Below are 15,713 nucleotides of genomic sequence, written 5' to 3' on the forward strand. Positions count from 1 at the left end.
AGACCAGGCTTCGTGGAATTCTGACAGGAAGTGCCTCATGAACTCCACCAACGGAGACCAGGCTTGGAGATTCTGACAGGAACATGAACTTAGGTGATTCCACCAACGGAGACCAGGCTTCGTGGAATTCTGACAGGAAGTGCCTTATGAACTCCACCAACGGAGACCAGGCTTCGTGGAATTCTGACAGGAAGTGCCTTATGAACTCCACCAACGGAGACCAGGCTTCGTGGAATTCAGGAAGTGCCTTATGAACTCCACCAACGCTGACTACATCGATTGGCCCAAGTCAACTTATAAAACGCCTACGTTTGTCCTCTGGAGAGACATGCATTTCTTTGTGCACGGAAAAACTAGTTTGATTGCTATAGGAGTGTCCCGTAAAGGCCATATTTTAAGTTTCTGTTGTTGTTCAAAATAAAATTAAACCTGACGATTTGAAAGTTCTATTTTGCCTGGGTCAAACATACCTCACGGATCAGAACCTCATTACCCTTAAATTAACACTGTGAATTATACAGAACCTCATTACCCTCACATTAACACAGTGAATTATACAGAACCTCATTACCCTTAAATTAACACTGTGAATTATACAGAACCTCATTACCCTCACATTAACACTGAATTATACAGAACCTCATTACCCTTAAATTAACAATGTGAATTATACAGAACCTCATTACCCTCACATTAACATGTAATGTAGGGGTTATATCCCTGTAATGTAGGGGTTATATCCCTGTAATGTAGGGGTTATATCCCTGTAATGTAGGGGTTATATCCCTGTAATGTAGGGGTTATATCCCTGTAGGGGTTATATCCCTGTAATGTAGGGGTTATATCCCTGTAGGGGTTATATCCCTGTAATGTAGGGGTTATATCCCTGTAGGGGTTATATCCCTGTAGAGGTTATATCCCTGTAATGTAGGGGTAGGGGTTATATCCCTGTAGGGGTTATATCCCTGTAATGTAGGGGTTATATCCCTGTAGAGGTTATATCCCTGTAATGTAGAGGTTATATCCCTGTAATGTAGGGGTTATATCCCTGTAATGTAGGGGTTATATCCCTGTAATGTAGGGGTTATATCCCTGTAATGTAGAGGTTATATCCCTGTAGGGGTTATATCCCTGTAATGTAGGGGTTATATCCCTGTAATGTAGGGGTTATATCCCTGTAATGTAGAGGTTATATCCCTGTAGAGGTTATATCCCTGTAATGTAGGGGTTATATCCCTGTAATGTAGGGGTTATATCCCTGTAATGTAGGGGTTATATCCCTGTAGGGGTTATATCCCTGTAGAGGTTATATCCCTGTAATGTAGGGGTTATATCCCTGTAATGTAGGGGTTATATCCCTGTAATGTAGGGGTTATATCCCTGTAGGGGTTATATCCCTATAATGTAGAGGTTATATCCCTGTAGAGGTTATATCCCTGTAATGTAGGGGTTATATCCCTGTAGGGGTTATATCCCTGTAATGTAGGGGTTATATCCCTGTAATGTAGGGGTTATATCCCTGTAATGTAGAGGTTATATCCCTGTAATGTAGGGGTTATATCCCTGTAATGTAGGGGTTATATCCCTGTAGAGGTTATATCCCTGTAATGTAGAGGTTATATCCCTGTAATGTAGAGGTTATATCCCTGTAATGTAGGGGTTATATCCCTGTAATGTAGGGGTTATATCCGTGTAATGTAGAGGTTATATCCCTGTAATGTAGGGGTTATATCCCTGTAATGTAGGGGTTATATCCCTGTAATGTAGGGGTTATATCCCTGTAATGTAGAGGTTATATCCCTGTAATGTAGGGGTTATATCCGTGTAATGTAGAGGTTATATCCCTGTAGAGGTTATATCCCTGTAATGTAGAGGTTATATCCCTGTAGAGGTTATATCCCTGTAATGTAGGGGTTATATCCTTGTAATGTAGGGGTTATATCCCTGTAGAGGTTATATCCCTGTAATGTAGGGGTTATATCCCTGTAGAGGTTATATCCCTGTAATGTAGGGGTTATATCCCTGTAATGTAGGGGTTATATCCCTGTAATGTAGAGGTTATATCCCTGTAGGGGTTATATCCCTGTAGGGGTTATATCCCTGTAATGTAGAGGTTATATCCCTGTAATGTAGGGGTTATATCCCTGTAATGTAGGGGTTATATCCCTGTAATGTAGAGGTTATATCCCTGTAGAGTAGAGGTTATATCCCTGTAGGGGTTATATCCCTGTAATGTAGGGGTTATATCCCTGTAGAGGTTATATCCCTGTAATGTAGAGGTTATATCCCTGTAGGGGTTATATCCCTGTAGGGGTTATATCCCTGTAATGTAGGGGTTATATCCCTGTAATGTAGGGGTTATATCCCTGTAATGTAGGGGTTATATCCCTGTAATGTAGGGGTTATATCCCTGTAATGTAGGGGTTATATCCCTGTAATGTAGGGGTTATATCCCTGTAATGTAGGGGTTATATCCCTGTAATGTAGGGGTTATATTCCTGTAATTTAGAGGTTATATCCCTGTAGAGGTTATATCCCTGTAATGTAGGGGTTATATCCCTGTAATGTAGGGGTTATATCCCTGTAATGTAGGGGTTATATCCCTGTAATGTAGAGGTTATATCCCTGTAATGTAGGGGTTATATCCCTGTAATGTAGGGGTTATATCCCTGTAATGTAGGGGTTATATCCCTGTAGGGGTTATATCCCTGTAATGTAGGGGTTATATCCCTGTAATGTAGGGGTTATATCCCTGTAGGGGTTATATCCCTGTAATGTAGAGGTTATATCCCTGTAGAGGTTATATCCCTGTAATGTAGGGGTTATATCCCTGTAGGGGTTATATCCCTGTAATGTAGGGGTTATATCCCTGTAGGGGTTATATCCCTGTAATGTAGGGGTTATATCCCTGTAATGTAGAGGTTATATCCCTGTAATGTAGGGGTTATATCCCTGTAATGTAGGGGTTATATCCCTGTAATGTAGGGGTTATATCCCTGTAATGTAGAGGTTATATCCCTGTAGGGGTTATATCCCTGTAATGTAGAGGTTATATCCCTGTAATGTAGAGGTTATATCCCTGTAATGTAGGGGTTATATCCCTGTAGAGGTTATATCCCTGTAGAGGTTATATCCCTGTAATGTAGGGGTTATATCCCTGTAATGTAGGGGTTATATCCCTGTAATGTAGGGGTTATATCCGTGTAATGTAGAGGTTATATCCCTGTAATGTAGAGGTTATATCCCTGTAGAGGTTATATCCCTGTAATGTAGAGGTTATATCCCCGTAATGTAGGGGTTATATCCCTGTAATGTAGGGGTTATATCCCTGTAGGGGTTATATCCCTGTAATGTAGGGGTTATATCCCTGTAATGTAGGGGTTATATCCCTGTAATGTAGGGGTTATATCCCTGTAATGTAGAGGTTATATCCCTGTAATGTAGGGGTTATATCCCTGTAATGTAGAGGTTATATCCCTGTAATGTAGGGGTTATATCCCTGTAATGTAGGGGTTATATCCCTGTAATGTAGGGGTTATATCCCTGTAATGTAGAGGTTATATCCCTATAATGTAGGGGTTATATCCCTGTAATGTAGGGGTTATATCCCTGTAATGTAGGGGTTATATCCCTGTAGAGGTTATATCCCTGTAATGTAGAGGTTATATCCCTGTAATGTAGAGGTTATATCCCTGTAATGTAGGGGTTATATCCCTGTAATGTAGGGGTTATATCCCTGTAGAGGTTATATCCCTGTAATGTAGGGGTTATATCCCTGTAGAGGTTATATCCCTGTAATGTAGAGGTTATATCCCTGTAATGTAGAGGTTATATCCCTGTAGAGGTTATATCCCTGTAGGGGTTATATCCCTGTAATGTAGGGGTTATATCCCTGTAATGTAGAGGTTATATCCCTGTAGAGGTTATATCCCTGTAGGGGTTATATCCCTGTAATGTAGGGGTTATATCCCTGTAATATAGGGGTTATATCCCTGTAATGTAGGGGTTATATCCCTGTAATGTAGGGGTTATATCCCTGTAATGTAGGGGTTATATCCCTGTAATGTAGGGGTTATATCCCTGTAGAGGTTATATCCCTGTAGGGGTTATATCCCTGTAGGGGTTATATCCCTGTAGAGGTTATATCCCTGTAGGGGTTATATCCCTGTAGAGGTTATATCCCTGTAATGTAGGGGTTATATCCCTGTAATGTAGGGGTTATATCCCTGTAGAGTAGAGGTTATATCCCTGTAATGTAGGGGTTATATCCCTGTAATGTAGGGGTTATATCCCTGTAGGGGTTATATCCCTGTAATGTAGAGGTTATATCCCTGTAGGGGTTATATCCCTGTAGGGGTTATATCCCTGTAGGGGTTATATCCCTGTAGAGGTTATATCCCTGTAATGTAGGGGTTATATCCCTGTAATGTAGGGGTTATATCCCTGTAATGTAGGGGTTATATCCCTGTAATGTAGAGGTTATATCCCTGTAGGGGTTATATCCCTGTAGGGGTTATATCCCTGTAGGGGTTATATCCCTGTAGAGGTTATATCCCTGTAATGTAGGGGTTATATCCCTGTAATGTAGGGGTTATATCCCTGTAGGGGTTATATCCCTGTAATGTAGGGGTTATATCCCTGTAATGTAGAGGCTTAATGAAGTTGACTTAACTCGAGGGCAAGGCCTCTCCATTCTTAGTGGAATCTGATTTTCAGCTCAATGAACACTAAACCACTAAACGAGAGAAGAAACCATAGACAGAATAACATTTGACTGCAAGAGAGAGATATTCAGAAACGCAACGAATGTTTCAAGCACGCTAGTGCTATCAGAGTGTGTGTGTGTGTAATGTGTGTGTGTGTGGGTTTGTGTGTGTGTGTGTGTTCCTGTTATGAGATGTTACCGTGCGGTCTGAGTGAAAATATAGATATTATGCAAGGCAGTCTGACGCAGTCTGAGTTTATGCATCTGAAAAGGAAAGGGGAGACTTCTGGTTGACCATGTTTATCACCCAATAGCATTCATGTTAGTTGAAGCATTAGCAGAAGTGAGAACCACAAAGCCCCAGGAGGCCGTAGCAGAAAGAGACAGAGACACGGCCAGGCTTCCTGAAGGACCTTCCCCTTGTTGTTAGCCAAATCTCAAAATACTCTCAAAACATTTAGTAACATGATCAGACTATAAGAATAGGTGCAACATAAGACATAAAAATGATAAGGGTTTGAGTGAGAGGACTAACTGGTGTCTCCATGTGGCCCCACACCTCTCCAGACTGTGGGTTTCAGTGAGAGGACTAACTGGTGTCTCCAAGTGGCCCCACACCTCTCCAGACTGTGGGTTTCAGTGAGAGGACTAACTGGTGTCTCCAAGTGGCCCCACACCTCTCCAGACTGTGAGTTTCAGTGAGAGGACTAACTGGTGTCTCCAAGTGGCCCCACACCTCTCCAAACTGTGGGTTTCAGTGAGAGGACTAACTGATGTCTCCAAGTGGCCCCACACCTCTCCAAACTGTGGGTTTCAGTGAGAGGACTAACTGGTGTCTCCAAGTGGCCCCACACCTCTCCAAACTGTGGGTTTCAGTGAGAGGACTAACTGGTGTCTCCAAGTGGCCCCTACACCTCTCCAAACTGTGGGTTTGAGTGAGCAGACAAGCTGGTGTCTCCAAGTGGCCCCTACACCTCTCCAAACTGTGGGTTTGAGTGAGCAGACAAGCTGGTGTCTCCAAGTGGCCCCTACACCTCTCCAGACTGTGGGTTTGAGTGAGCAGACAAGCTGGTGTCTCCAAGTGGCTCCACACCTCTCCAAACTGTGGGTTTGAGTGAGCAGACACGCTGGTGTCTCCAAGTGGCCCCACACCTCTCCAGACTGTGGGTTTCAGTGAGAGGACTAACTGGTGTCTCCAAGTGGTGTCTCAAGTGGCCCCACACCTCTCCAGACTGTGGGTTTCAGTGAGAGGACTAACTGGTGGTGCCCCTACACCTCCAGACAAGCTGGTGTCTCAAGTGGCCCTACACCTCCAAACTCCAAACTGTGGGTTTGAGTGAGCAGACACGCTGGTGTCTCCAAGTGGCCCCACACCTCTCCAGACTGTGGGTTTCAGTGAGAGGACTAACTGGTGTCTCCAAGTGTCCCCACACCTCTCCAAACTGTGGGTTTCAGTGAGAGGACTAACTGGTGTCTCAAAGTGGCCCCACACCTCTCCAGACTGTGGGTTTCAGTGAGAGGACTAACTGGTGTCTCCAAGTGGCCCCACACCTCTCCAGACTGTGGGTTTCAGTGAGAGGACTAACTGGTGTCTCCTAGTGGCCCCACACCTCTCCAAACTGTGGGTTTCAGTGAGAGGACTAACTGGTGTCTCCAAGTGGCCCCTACACCTCTCCAAACTGTGGGTTTGAGTGAGCAGACACGCTGGTGTCTCCAAGTGGCCCCACACCTCTCCAGACTGTGGGTTTCAGTGAGAGGACTAACTGGTGTCTCCTAGTGGCCCCACACCTCTCCAGATTGTGGGTTTCAGTGAGAGGACTAACTGGTGTCTCCTAGTGGCCCCACACCTCTCCAGACTGTGGGTTTCAGTGAGAGGACTAACTGGTGTCTCCTAGTGGCCCCACACCTCTCCAGACTGTGGGTTTCAGTGAGAGGACTAACTGGTGTCTCCTAGTGGCCCCACACCTCTCCAAACTGTGGGTTTCAGTGAGAGGACTAACTGGTGTCTCCAAGTGGCCCCTACACCTCTCTAAACTGTGGGTTTGAGTGAGAGGACTAACTGGTGTCTCCAAGTGGCCCCACACCTCTCCAGACTGTGGGTTTCAGTGAGAGGACTAACTGGTGTCTCCAAGTGGCCCCACACCTCTCCAAACTGTGGGTTTCAATGAGAGGACTAACTGGTGTCTCCAAGTGGCCCCACACCTCTCCAGACTGTGGGTTTCAGTGAGAGGACTAACTGGTGTCTCCAAGTGGCCCCCACACCCCTCCAGACTGTGGGTTTCAGTGAGCAGACAAGCTGGTGTCTCCAAGTGGCCCCACACCTCTCCAGACTGTGGGTTTCAGTGAGAGGACTAACTGGTGTCTCCTAGTGGCCCCACACCTCTCCAGACTGTGGGTTTCAGTGAGAGGACTAACTGGTGTCTCCTAGTGGCCCCACACCTCTCCAGACTGTGGGATTCAGTGAGAGGACTAACTGGTGTCTCCTAGTGGCCCCACATCTCTCCAGACTGTGGGTTTCAGTGAGAGGACTAACTCTCCAGACTGTGGGTTTCAGTGAGAGGACTAACTGGTGTCTCCAAGTGGCCCCACACCTCTCCAAACTGTGGGTTTCAGTGAGAGGACTAACTGGTGTCTCCAAGTGGCCCCCACACCCCTCCAGACTGTGGGTTTCAGTGAGAGGACTAACTGGTGTCTCCAAGTGGCCCCACACCTCTCCAAACTGTGGGTTTCAGTGAGAGGACTAACTGGTGTCTCCAAGTGGCCCCACACCTCTCCAGACTGTGGGTTTCACCTGGCCCCCACACCTCTCCAAACTGGTTTCAGTGAGAGGACTAACTGGTGTCTCCAAGTGGCCCCCACACCTCTCCAAACTGTGGGTTTGAGTGAGAGGACTAACTGGTGTCTCCAAGTGGCCCCACACCTCTCCAGACTGGGCACAGTTCCTAAGTCATTTCAATGTACTTTTATGACTCAAAGAAGAGTCTTCAATTATAAGGTGCTTTAAAGAGCTCTCCTAGCTGGGCTGTTGAGGAACTAGAACAAGCACACTTGTAGTTGTTTTGGCTGGAACACAATTACGGTTCTTGTTTATGCAATACAGACACGGACCATTTTAGATCACAATCTGACGGGGGGACAGGGGTGGAACGAGATGAGATGGGTGGGGTTGGGACGGGGTGGAACGAGATGAGACGGGTGGGGTTGGGACGGGGTGGAACGAGATGAGATGGGTGGGGTTGGGACGGGGTGGAACGAGATGAGACGGGTGGGGTTGGGACGGGGTGGAACAAGATGAGACGGGTGGGGTTGGGACGGGGGGAACGAGATGAGACGGGTGGGGTTGGGACGGGGTGGAACGAGATGAGACGGGTGGGGTTGGGACGGGGTGGAACGAGATGAGACGGGTGGGGTTGGGACGGGGTGGAACAGGGTGGGGAGATGAGATGATGGGTGGGGGGTGGGAGATGAGATGGGTGGGGTGGAACGAGATGAGATGGGTGGGGTTTGGGACGGGGTGGAACGAGATGAGACGGGTGGGGTTGGGACGGGGTGGAACGAGATGAGACGGGTGGGGTTGGGACGGGGTGGAACGAGATGAGATGGGTGGGGGTGGGACAGGGTGGAACGAGATGAGATGGGTGGGGGTGGGGCAGGGGGAACGAGATGAGACGGGTGGGGTTGGGACGGGGTGGAACGAGATGAGATGGGTGGGGGTGGGACAGGGGGGAACGAGATGAGACGGGTGGGGTTGGGACAGGGTGGAACGAGATGAGACGGGTGGGGGTGGGACAGGGGGAACGAGATGAGACGGGTGGGGTTGGGACGGGGGAACGAGATGAGATGGGTGGGGTTGGGACGGGGTGGAACGAGATGAGACGGGTGGGGGTGGGACGGGGACGGTTTTTGCCTTCATTATTAATTTCAATATTAAATACTTTTCTTCAAAAGTATTTTGGTTAACTTTTCAGTGCCTTTTAATTTGTCACAGGATATGATTGGTGGTCTTATACAGGGTTTTCCTCTCTATTCCAACTGCTGACCATCTCTCACCCACAAGGCCGTTTGGTTTGGGTATCTGGTTCTCTATTTCGCAACTCTGTTTTGCTACTAAGTGTTTACGCTCCCAATTGGGATGATGTTGAGTTTATTAACAAACTTACTTCTTTACAGCCCTATATCTCAACTCACGCTATTTCATTTTTCGGAGGTGACTTGAATTGGTGTGGGTCGTTCAAACCCCAGATCATTTATCTCCCTCAGAAATGTCCAGAAATGTTCATATCCCAGTACTTAGAAACTACATTCACAATTTTTTCCCATTACCAAGGGCCACAAGCCAAGGATGTCCAATGTCCCCTCTGTTGTTTGCCCTGGCGATAGAACCCCTTTCCATTATGAAATAAAGGCCACACTATTTAAACATGGTATTTACAGATGGGACCTGGAACCCAGTTTCCCTGTATGCAGATGACTTGCTTTCATCAATATCAGACCCTGAAAGCATGTGTCCCTGAGGTAGTGGACCTACTGCGTAGCTTTTTCAGGTTATAAATGACGTTTCTCTAAAACTGTTTTCCTGTTAATGAACTAGCATGCCAAATTCCTTCAGGATACCATTCCATTTCCTTGTGCACTATATAGGGGAATAGGGGCTCTGAGTTAAAAAGTGGTGCACTATATAGGGGAATAAGGGCTCTGAGTCAAAAGTAGTGCACTATATAGGGGAATTGGGGCTCTGAGTTAGAAGTAGTGCACTATATAGGGGAATGGGGGCTCTGAGTCAAAAGTAGTGCACTATATAGGGGAATTGGGGCTCTGAGTTAAAAGTAGTGCACTATATAGGGGAATTGGGGCTCTTGAGTTAAAAGTAGTGCACTATATAGGGAATAGGGCTCTGGTCTATAGTAGTGCACTATATAGGGAATAGGGCTCTGGTCTATAGTAGAGCACTACATTGGGAATAAGGTGCCATTTGGGACAAACTTTAATTTAACAGGTCCATTTATGGATCTCAAATCAAAGCCACGGAACCCTGCTCTGAGGAAGTCAGTCTCCTGTTTGCTTAAGAGCCAAATCCTTCCCAAATTCTCTACACAAAGCTTTCAAAGCAACTTCCGAACAAATACTGGTTTGCACTTTGGCCGTTGGTTAATTTGCTCTTTAGAGGAGTATTATTATTCAGGGTTTTTTTTATAATAAAGGTGTTCTTTCACTCCCTAATTGGCTGATAGCGGCTCTATTCTATAGTGGTTTCCATAGTAACAGTGAGGTTTCTTTTTGTGTCAGTCCTAAAAAGCTTACTGATTAGGAATATGACTTAAACTTCTTTATCTTTGCATTAAAACGGTATTAATCAAGGCAAATCTATTTTTGGTGTTTTTCACAGAGTAAAATAAATATTCTAATAATAATGATTCAAGGTCTGAGTGTTGTTTTCATTTTTTTACATCACCCTTGGATTTGATGGAGTACGGCGCTGTGTCTTTGTTCATGATATACATGAATATAGAAAGCGGGCATTGATTTAAGGAAAGTCTGCTCTAAAGTGGTGCACTATATAGGGAATAGGGGCTCTGGTCTAAAGTAGTGCACTGTGTAGGGAATAGGGGCTCTGGTCTAAAGTAGTGCACTATGTAAGTAATAGGGGCTCTGGTCTAAAGTAGTGCACTATGTAGGGAATAGGGGCTCTGGTCTAAAGTAGTGCACTATGTAGGGAATAGGGGCTCTGGTCTAAAGTAGTGCACTATATAGGGAATAGGGGCTCTGGTCTAAAGTAGTGCAATATGTAGGGAATAGGGGCTCTGGTCTAAAGTAGTGCACTATGTAGGGAATAGGGGCTCTGGTCTAAAGTAGTGCACTATGTAGGGAATAGGGGCTCTGGTCTAAAGTAGTGCACTATGTAGGGAATAGGGGCTCTGGTCTAAAGTAGTGCACTATGTAGGGAATAGGGCTCTGGTCTAAAGTAGTGCACTATATAGGGAATATTATATATATGCTCCAGTTTCAACTGTTCTGCCTTACTATTATTCAACCATGCTGGTAGTGCACTATTAGGAATATTATAACATTCTGAACATCTTGAACATTTGAACATCTTACGTTCTGTTATAATCTCCACCGGCACAGCCAGAAGAGGACTGGCCACCCCACATATGCTCTCTCTAATTCTCTCTTTCTTTCTCTCTCTCGGAGGACCTGAGCCCTAGGACCGTGCCCCAGGACTACCTGACATGATGACTCCTTGCTGTCCCCAGTCCACCTGACTGTGCTGCTGCTCCAGTTTCAACTGTTCTGCCTTACTATTATTCAACCATGCTGGTCATTTATGAACATTTGAACATCTTGGCCACGTTCTGTTATAATCTCCACCCGGCACAGCCAGAAGAGGACTGGCCACCCCACATATGCTCTCTCTAATTCTCTCTTTCTTTCTCTCTCTCGGAGGACCTGAGCCCTAGGACCGTGCCCCAGGACTACCTGACATGATGACTCCTTGCTGTCCCCAGTCCACCTGACTGTGCTGCTGCTCCAGTTTCAACTGTTCTGCCTTATTATTATTCGACCATGCTGGTCATTTATGAACATTGGAACATCTTGGTCATGTTCTGTTATAATCTCTACCCGGCACAGCCAGAAGAGGACTGGCCACCCCACATAGCCTGGTTCCTCTCTAGGTTTCTTCCTAGGTTTTGGCCTTTCTAGGGAGTTTTTCCTAGCCACCGTGCTTTTACACCTGCATTGTTTGCTGTTTGGGGTTTTAGGCTGGGTTTCTGTACAGCACTTTGAGATATCAGCTGATGTACGAAGGGCTATATAAATAAATTTGATTTGATTTGAATAGGGCTCTGGTCTAAAGTAGTGCACTATGTAGGGAATAGGGGCTCTGGTCTATACTAGTGCACTATACAGGGAATAGGGGCTCTGGTTTAAAGTAGTGCACTATGTAGGGAATAGGGGCTCTGGTCTAAAGTAGTGCACTATGTAGGGAATAGGGGCTCTGGTCTAAAGTAGTGCACTATGTAGGGAATAGGGGCTCTGGTCTAAAGTAGTGCACTATGTAGGGAATAGGGGCTCTGGTCTAAAGTAGTGCACTATGTAGGGAATAGGGTTCCATTTGAAACAGACAGCCCCAGATAAGACATGTACATGATGTACAGAGAAACCACATACTACACACACACACACACACACACACACACACACACACACACACACACACACAACCGTCAAACACCAAGTCCCTAATCAGTCCCCGTCTGTCAGGTTTCAAAGTGTTATCATCAAACTACGCAACAACAGCCTTCTAGCCAGGTCCAATCAAACCTGAGCTGGTGTCCTAAATCAAACGTCGTTCCCTATGTAGTGCACTACAAGCCAGGTCCAATCAGACCTGAGCTGGTGTCCTAAATCAAACGTCGTTCCCTATGTAGTGCACTACAAGCCAGGTCCAATCAAACCTGAGCTGGTGTCCTAAATCAAACGTCGTTCCCTATGTAGTGCACTACAAGCCAGGTCCAATCAGACCTGAGCTGGTGTCCTAAATCAAACGTCGTTCCCTATGTAGTGCACTACAAGCCAGGTCCAATCAAACCTGAGCTGGTGTCCTAAATCAAACGTTGTTCCCTATGTAGTGCACTACAAGCCAGGTCCAATCAAACCTGAGCTGGTGTCCTAAATCAAACGTCGTTCCCTATGTAGTGCACTACATTTTGACCAGGGAACAGGGTGGCATTTAGGAGTCAATACTGGGGCTATAGAGGAGGTTAAAGCCCCCTGGATAGGAGTCAGTACTGGGGCTATAGAGGAAGTTAAAGCCCCCTATAGGAGTCAGTACTGGGGCTATAGAGGAGGTTAAAGCCCCCTGGATAGGAGTCAGTACTGGGGCTATAGAGGAGGTTAAAGCCCCCTGGATAGGAGTCAGTACTGGGGCTATAGAGGAAGTTAAAGCCCCCTATAGGAGTCAGTACTGGGGCTATAGAGGAAGTTAAAGCCCCCTATAGGAGTCAGTACTGGGGCTATAGAGGAGGTTAAAGCCCCCTATAGGAGTCAGTACTGGGGCTATAGAGGAGGTTAAAGCCCCCTATAGGAGTCAGTACTGGGGCTATAGAGGAAGTTAAAGCCCCCTATAGGAGTCAGTACTGGGGCTATAGAGGAGGTTAAAGCCCCCTATAGGAGTCAGTACTGGGGCTATAGAGGAGGTTAAAGCCCCCTGGATAGGAGTCAGTACTGGGGCTATAGAGGAGGTTAAAGCCCCCTGGATAGGAGTCAGTACTGGGGCTATAGAGGAGGTTAAAGCCCCCTGGATAGGAGTCAGTACTGGGGCTATAGAGGAGGTTACACCCCCTGGATAGGAGTCAGTACTGGGGCTATAGAGGAGGTTACACCCCCTGGATAGGAGTCAGTACTGGGGCTATAGAGAGGTTAAAGCCCCTGGATAGGAGTCAGTACTGGGGCTATAGAGGAGGTTAAAGCCCCCTATAGGAGTCAATACTGGGGCTATAGAGGAGGTTAAAGCTCCCTATAGGAGTCAGTACTGGGGCTATAGAGGAGGTTAACGCCTCCTATAGGAGTCAGTACTGGGGCTATAAAGGAGGTTACACCCCCTGGATAGGAGTCAGTACTGGGGCTATAGAGGAGGTTACACCCCCTGGATAGGAGTCAGTACTGGGGCTATAGAGGAGGTTAAAGACCCCTGGATAGGAGTCAGTACTGGGGCTATAGAGGAGGTTAAAGCCCCCTGGATAGGAGTCAGTACTGGGGCTATAGAGGAGGTTAACGCCCCCTGGATAGGAGTCAGTACTGGGGCTATAGAGGAGGTTAAAGCCCCCTGGATAGGAGTCAGTACTGGGGCTATAGAGGAGGTTAACGCCCCCTGGATAGGAGTCAGTACTGGGGCTATAGAGGAGGTTAAAGCCCCCTGGATAGGAGTCAGAACTGGGGCTATAGAGGAGGTTAAAGCCCCCTATAGGAGTCAATACTGGGGCTATAGAGGAGGTTAAAGACCCCTGGATAGGAGTCTGTTTTCATCATTCTAATGCAAGACTTTGTCAAGTCCATACAATTGTGGCCAACAAACACTTCAGTTTCGTCTGCAATACATGCACCCTTCTTACCTCCTGCAAGGTCAGTGGGATCCTTGTACGGGTTGAACTTAGGTTTGGGGGCAACCACAGGGGCAAACTTCTTAGGGGCCTGTTGCTGGGAAACAGAGATACTAGGGACGCCCATGGCAGGGGTGGTCTCCATCCGCCCTGTCACCTGAACTTCGCCTTCGCTGGTCCACATGGTTCTACAGAGGATGAGGAGGAGGATGAGGAAGAGGAGGAAGAAGAGGAAGAACAAGGTCAGGGTATAGTCTTCAGCTTACGTAAGCAACAGGCATATTGATTCTGCAGAGTTAAGACTGTTTAAGTCCCTGGTCGACGTGGTTCTGTAGAGTTAAGACGGGTTAAGTCCCTGGTCGATGTGGTTCTGTAGAGTTAAGACGGGTTAAGTCCCTGGTCGACGTGGTTCTGTAGAGTTAAGACGGGGTTAAGGGTTAAAGATGTGGTTCTGTAGGGTTAAGTCCCTGGTCGACGTGGTTCTGTAGAGTTAAGACGGGTTAAGTCCCTGGTTAAGACGGGTTAAGTCCCGACGTGGTTCTGCAGAGTTAAGACGGGTTAAGTCCCTGGTCGACGTGGTTCTGTAGAGTTAAGACGGGTTAAGTCCCTTGTCGACGTGGTTCTGTAGAGTTAAGACGGGTTAAGTCCCTGGTCGACGTGGTTCTGTAGAGTTAAGACGGGTTAAGTCCCTGGTCGACGTGGTTCTGTAGAGTTAAGACGGGTTAAGTTCCCTGGTCGACGTGGTTCTGTAGAGTTAAGACGGGTTAAGATCAGGTCAAACTCATAGTTTTTGACCGGAGGACGACGTGAGTGGTTGAAACGTCACCAATCAAACGGAAGCAGACATTGGTTTCAGTGTGTAAAGATGCTATTCACCATGATCATACTCTCCCACAGTTTAGTTTATACTCTGCCTTCAAAACGCATTCACACCCCTTGACTTTTTCCCACATTGTGTTGTGTTACAGCCTGAATTTAAAATAGATTCAATGAAGATGTTGTGTCACTGATCTACACACAATACCCCATAACGTCAAAGTGGAATTATGTTTTTTGACATTTTGACAAATTCATAAAAAATTAAAAGTCGAAATGTCTTGAGTCAATAAGTATTCAACCTCTTTGTTTATGTCAAGCCTAAATAAGTTCAGGAGTAAAAATGTGCTTAACGAGTCACATAATAAGTTGCATGGACTCACTCTGTGTTCAATAATAGTGTTGATCATTCTTTTTGAATGACAACCTCATCTCTGTACCCCACACATACAATTATCTGTAAGGTCCCTCATCTCTGTACCCCACACATACAATTATCTGGAAGGTCCCTCATCTCTGTACCCCACACATACAATTATCTGTTAGGTCTCTCATCTCTGTACCCCACACATACAATTATCTCTAAGGTCTCTCATCTCTGTACCCCACACATACAATTATCTGGAAGGTCCCTCAGCTCTGTACCCCACATATACAATTATCTGGAAGGTCCCTCATCTCTGTACCCCACACATACAATTATCTGGAAGGTCCCTCATCTCTGTACCCCACACATACAATTATCTGGAAGGTCCCTCATCTCTGTACCCCACACATACAATTATCTGGAAGGTCCCTCATCTCTGTACCCCACACATACTGTAAGGTCCCTCATCTCTGTACCCCACACATACAATTATCTGTAAGGTCCCTCATCTCTGTACCCCACACATACAATTATCTGTTAGGTCCCTCATCTCTGTACCCCACACATACAATTATCTCTAAGGTCCCTCATCTCTGTACCCCACACATACAATTATCTGGAAGGTCCCTCATCTCTGTACCCCACACATACAATTATCTGGAAGGTCCCTCATCTCTGTACCCCACAAATACAATTATCTGGAAGGTCCCTCATCTCTGTACCC

The 15,713-nt window shown here is 46.3% G+C and overlaps 1 protein-coding gene across 5 annotated transcripts in view; it reads right to left on the bottom strand.

The window, feature by feature from the left end:
- The window catches only part of LOC115123150 (lipoma-preferred partner homolog), a 462,733-nt gene that overhangs the window by 333,048 nt on the left and 113,972 nt on the right, over nt 1-15,713 (bottom strand). For 4 of the 5 annotated variants that reach the window (XM_065009483.1, XM_065009484.1, XM_065009485.1 and 1 more), the window contains one exon: nt 13,819-13,994. The exons of the other annotated variant lie outside the window; for it this stretch is intronic. In XM_065009483.1, coding sequence (XP_064865555.1) covers nt 13,819-13,990 — 172 coding nt within the window. In that variant the 5' untranslated portion in view covers nt 13,991-13,994. The remainder of the gene's footprint in view (nt 1-13,818; nt 13,995-15,713) is intronic. 5 annotated transcript variants of the gene reach the window in all.

Source organism: Oncorhynchus nerka, linkage group LG25 (genome assembly GCF_034236695.1).
Source record: "Oncorhynchus nerka isolate Pitt River linkage group LG25, Oner_Uvic_2.0, whole genome shotgun sequence".
Lineage (NCBI taxonomy): Eukaryota > Metazoa > Chordata > Actinopteri > Salmoniformes > Salmonidae > Oncorhynchus > Oncorhynchus nerka.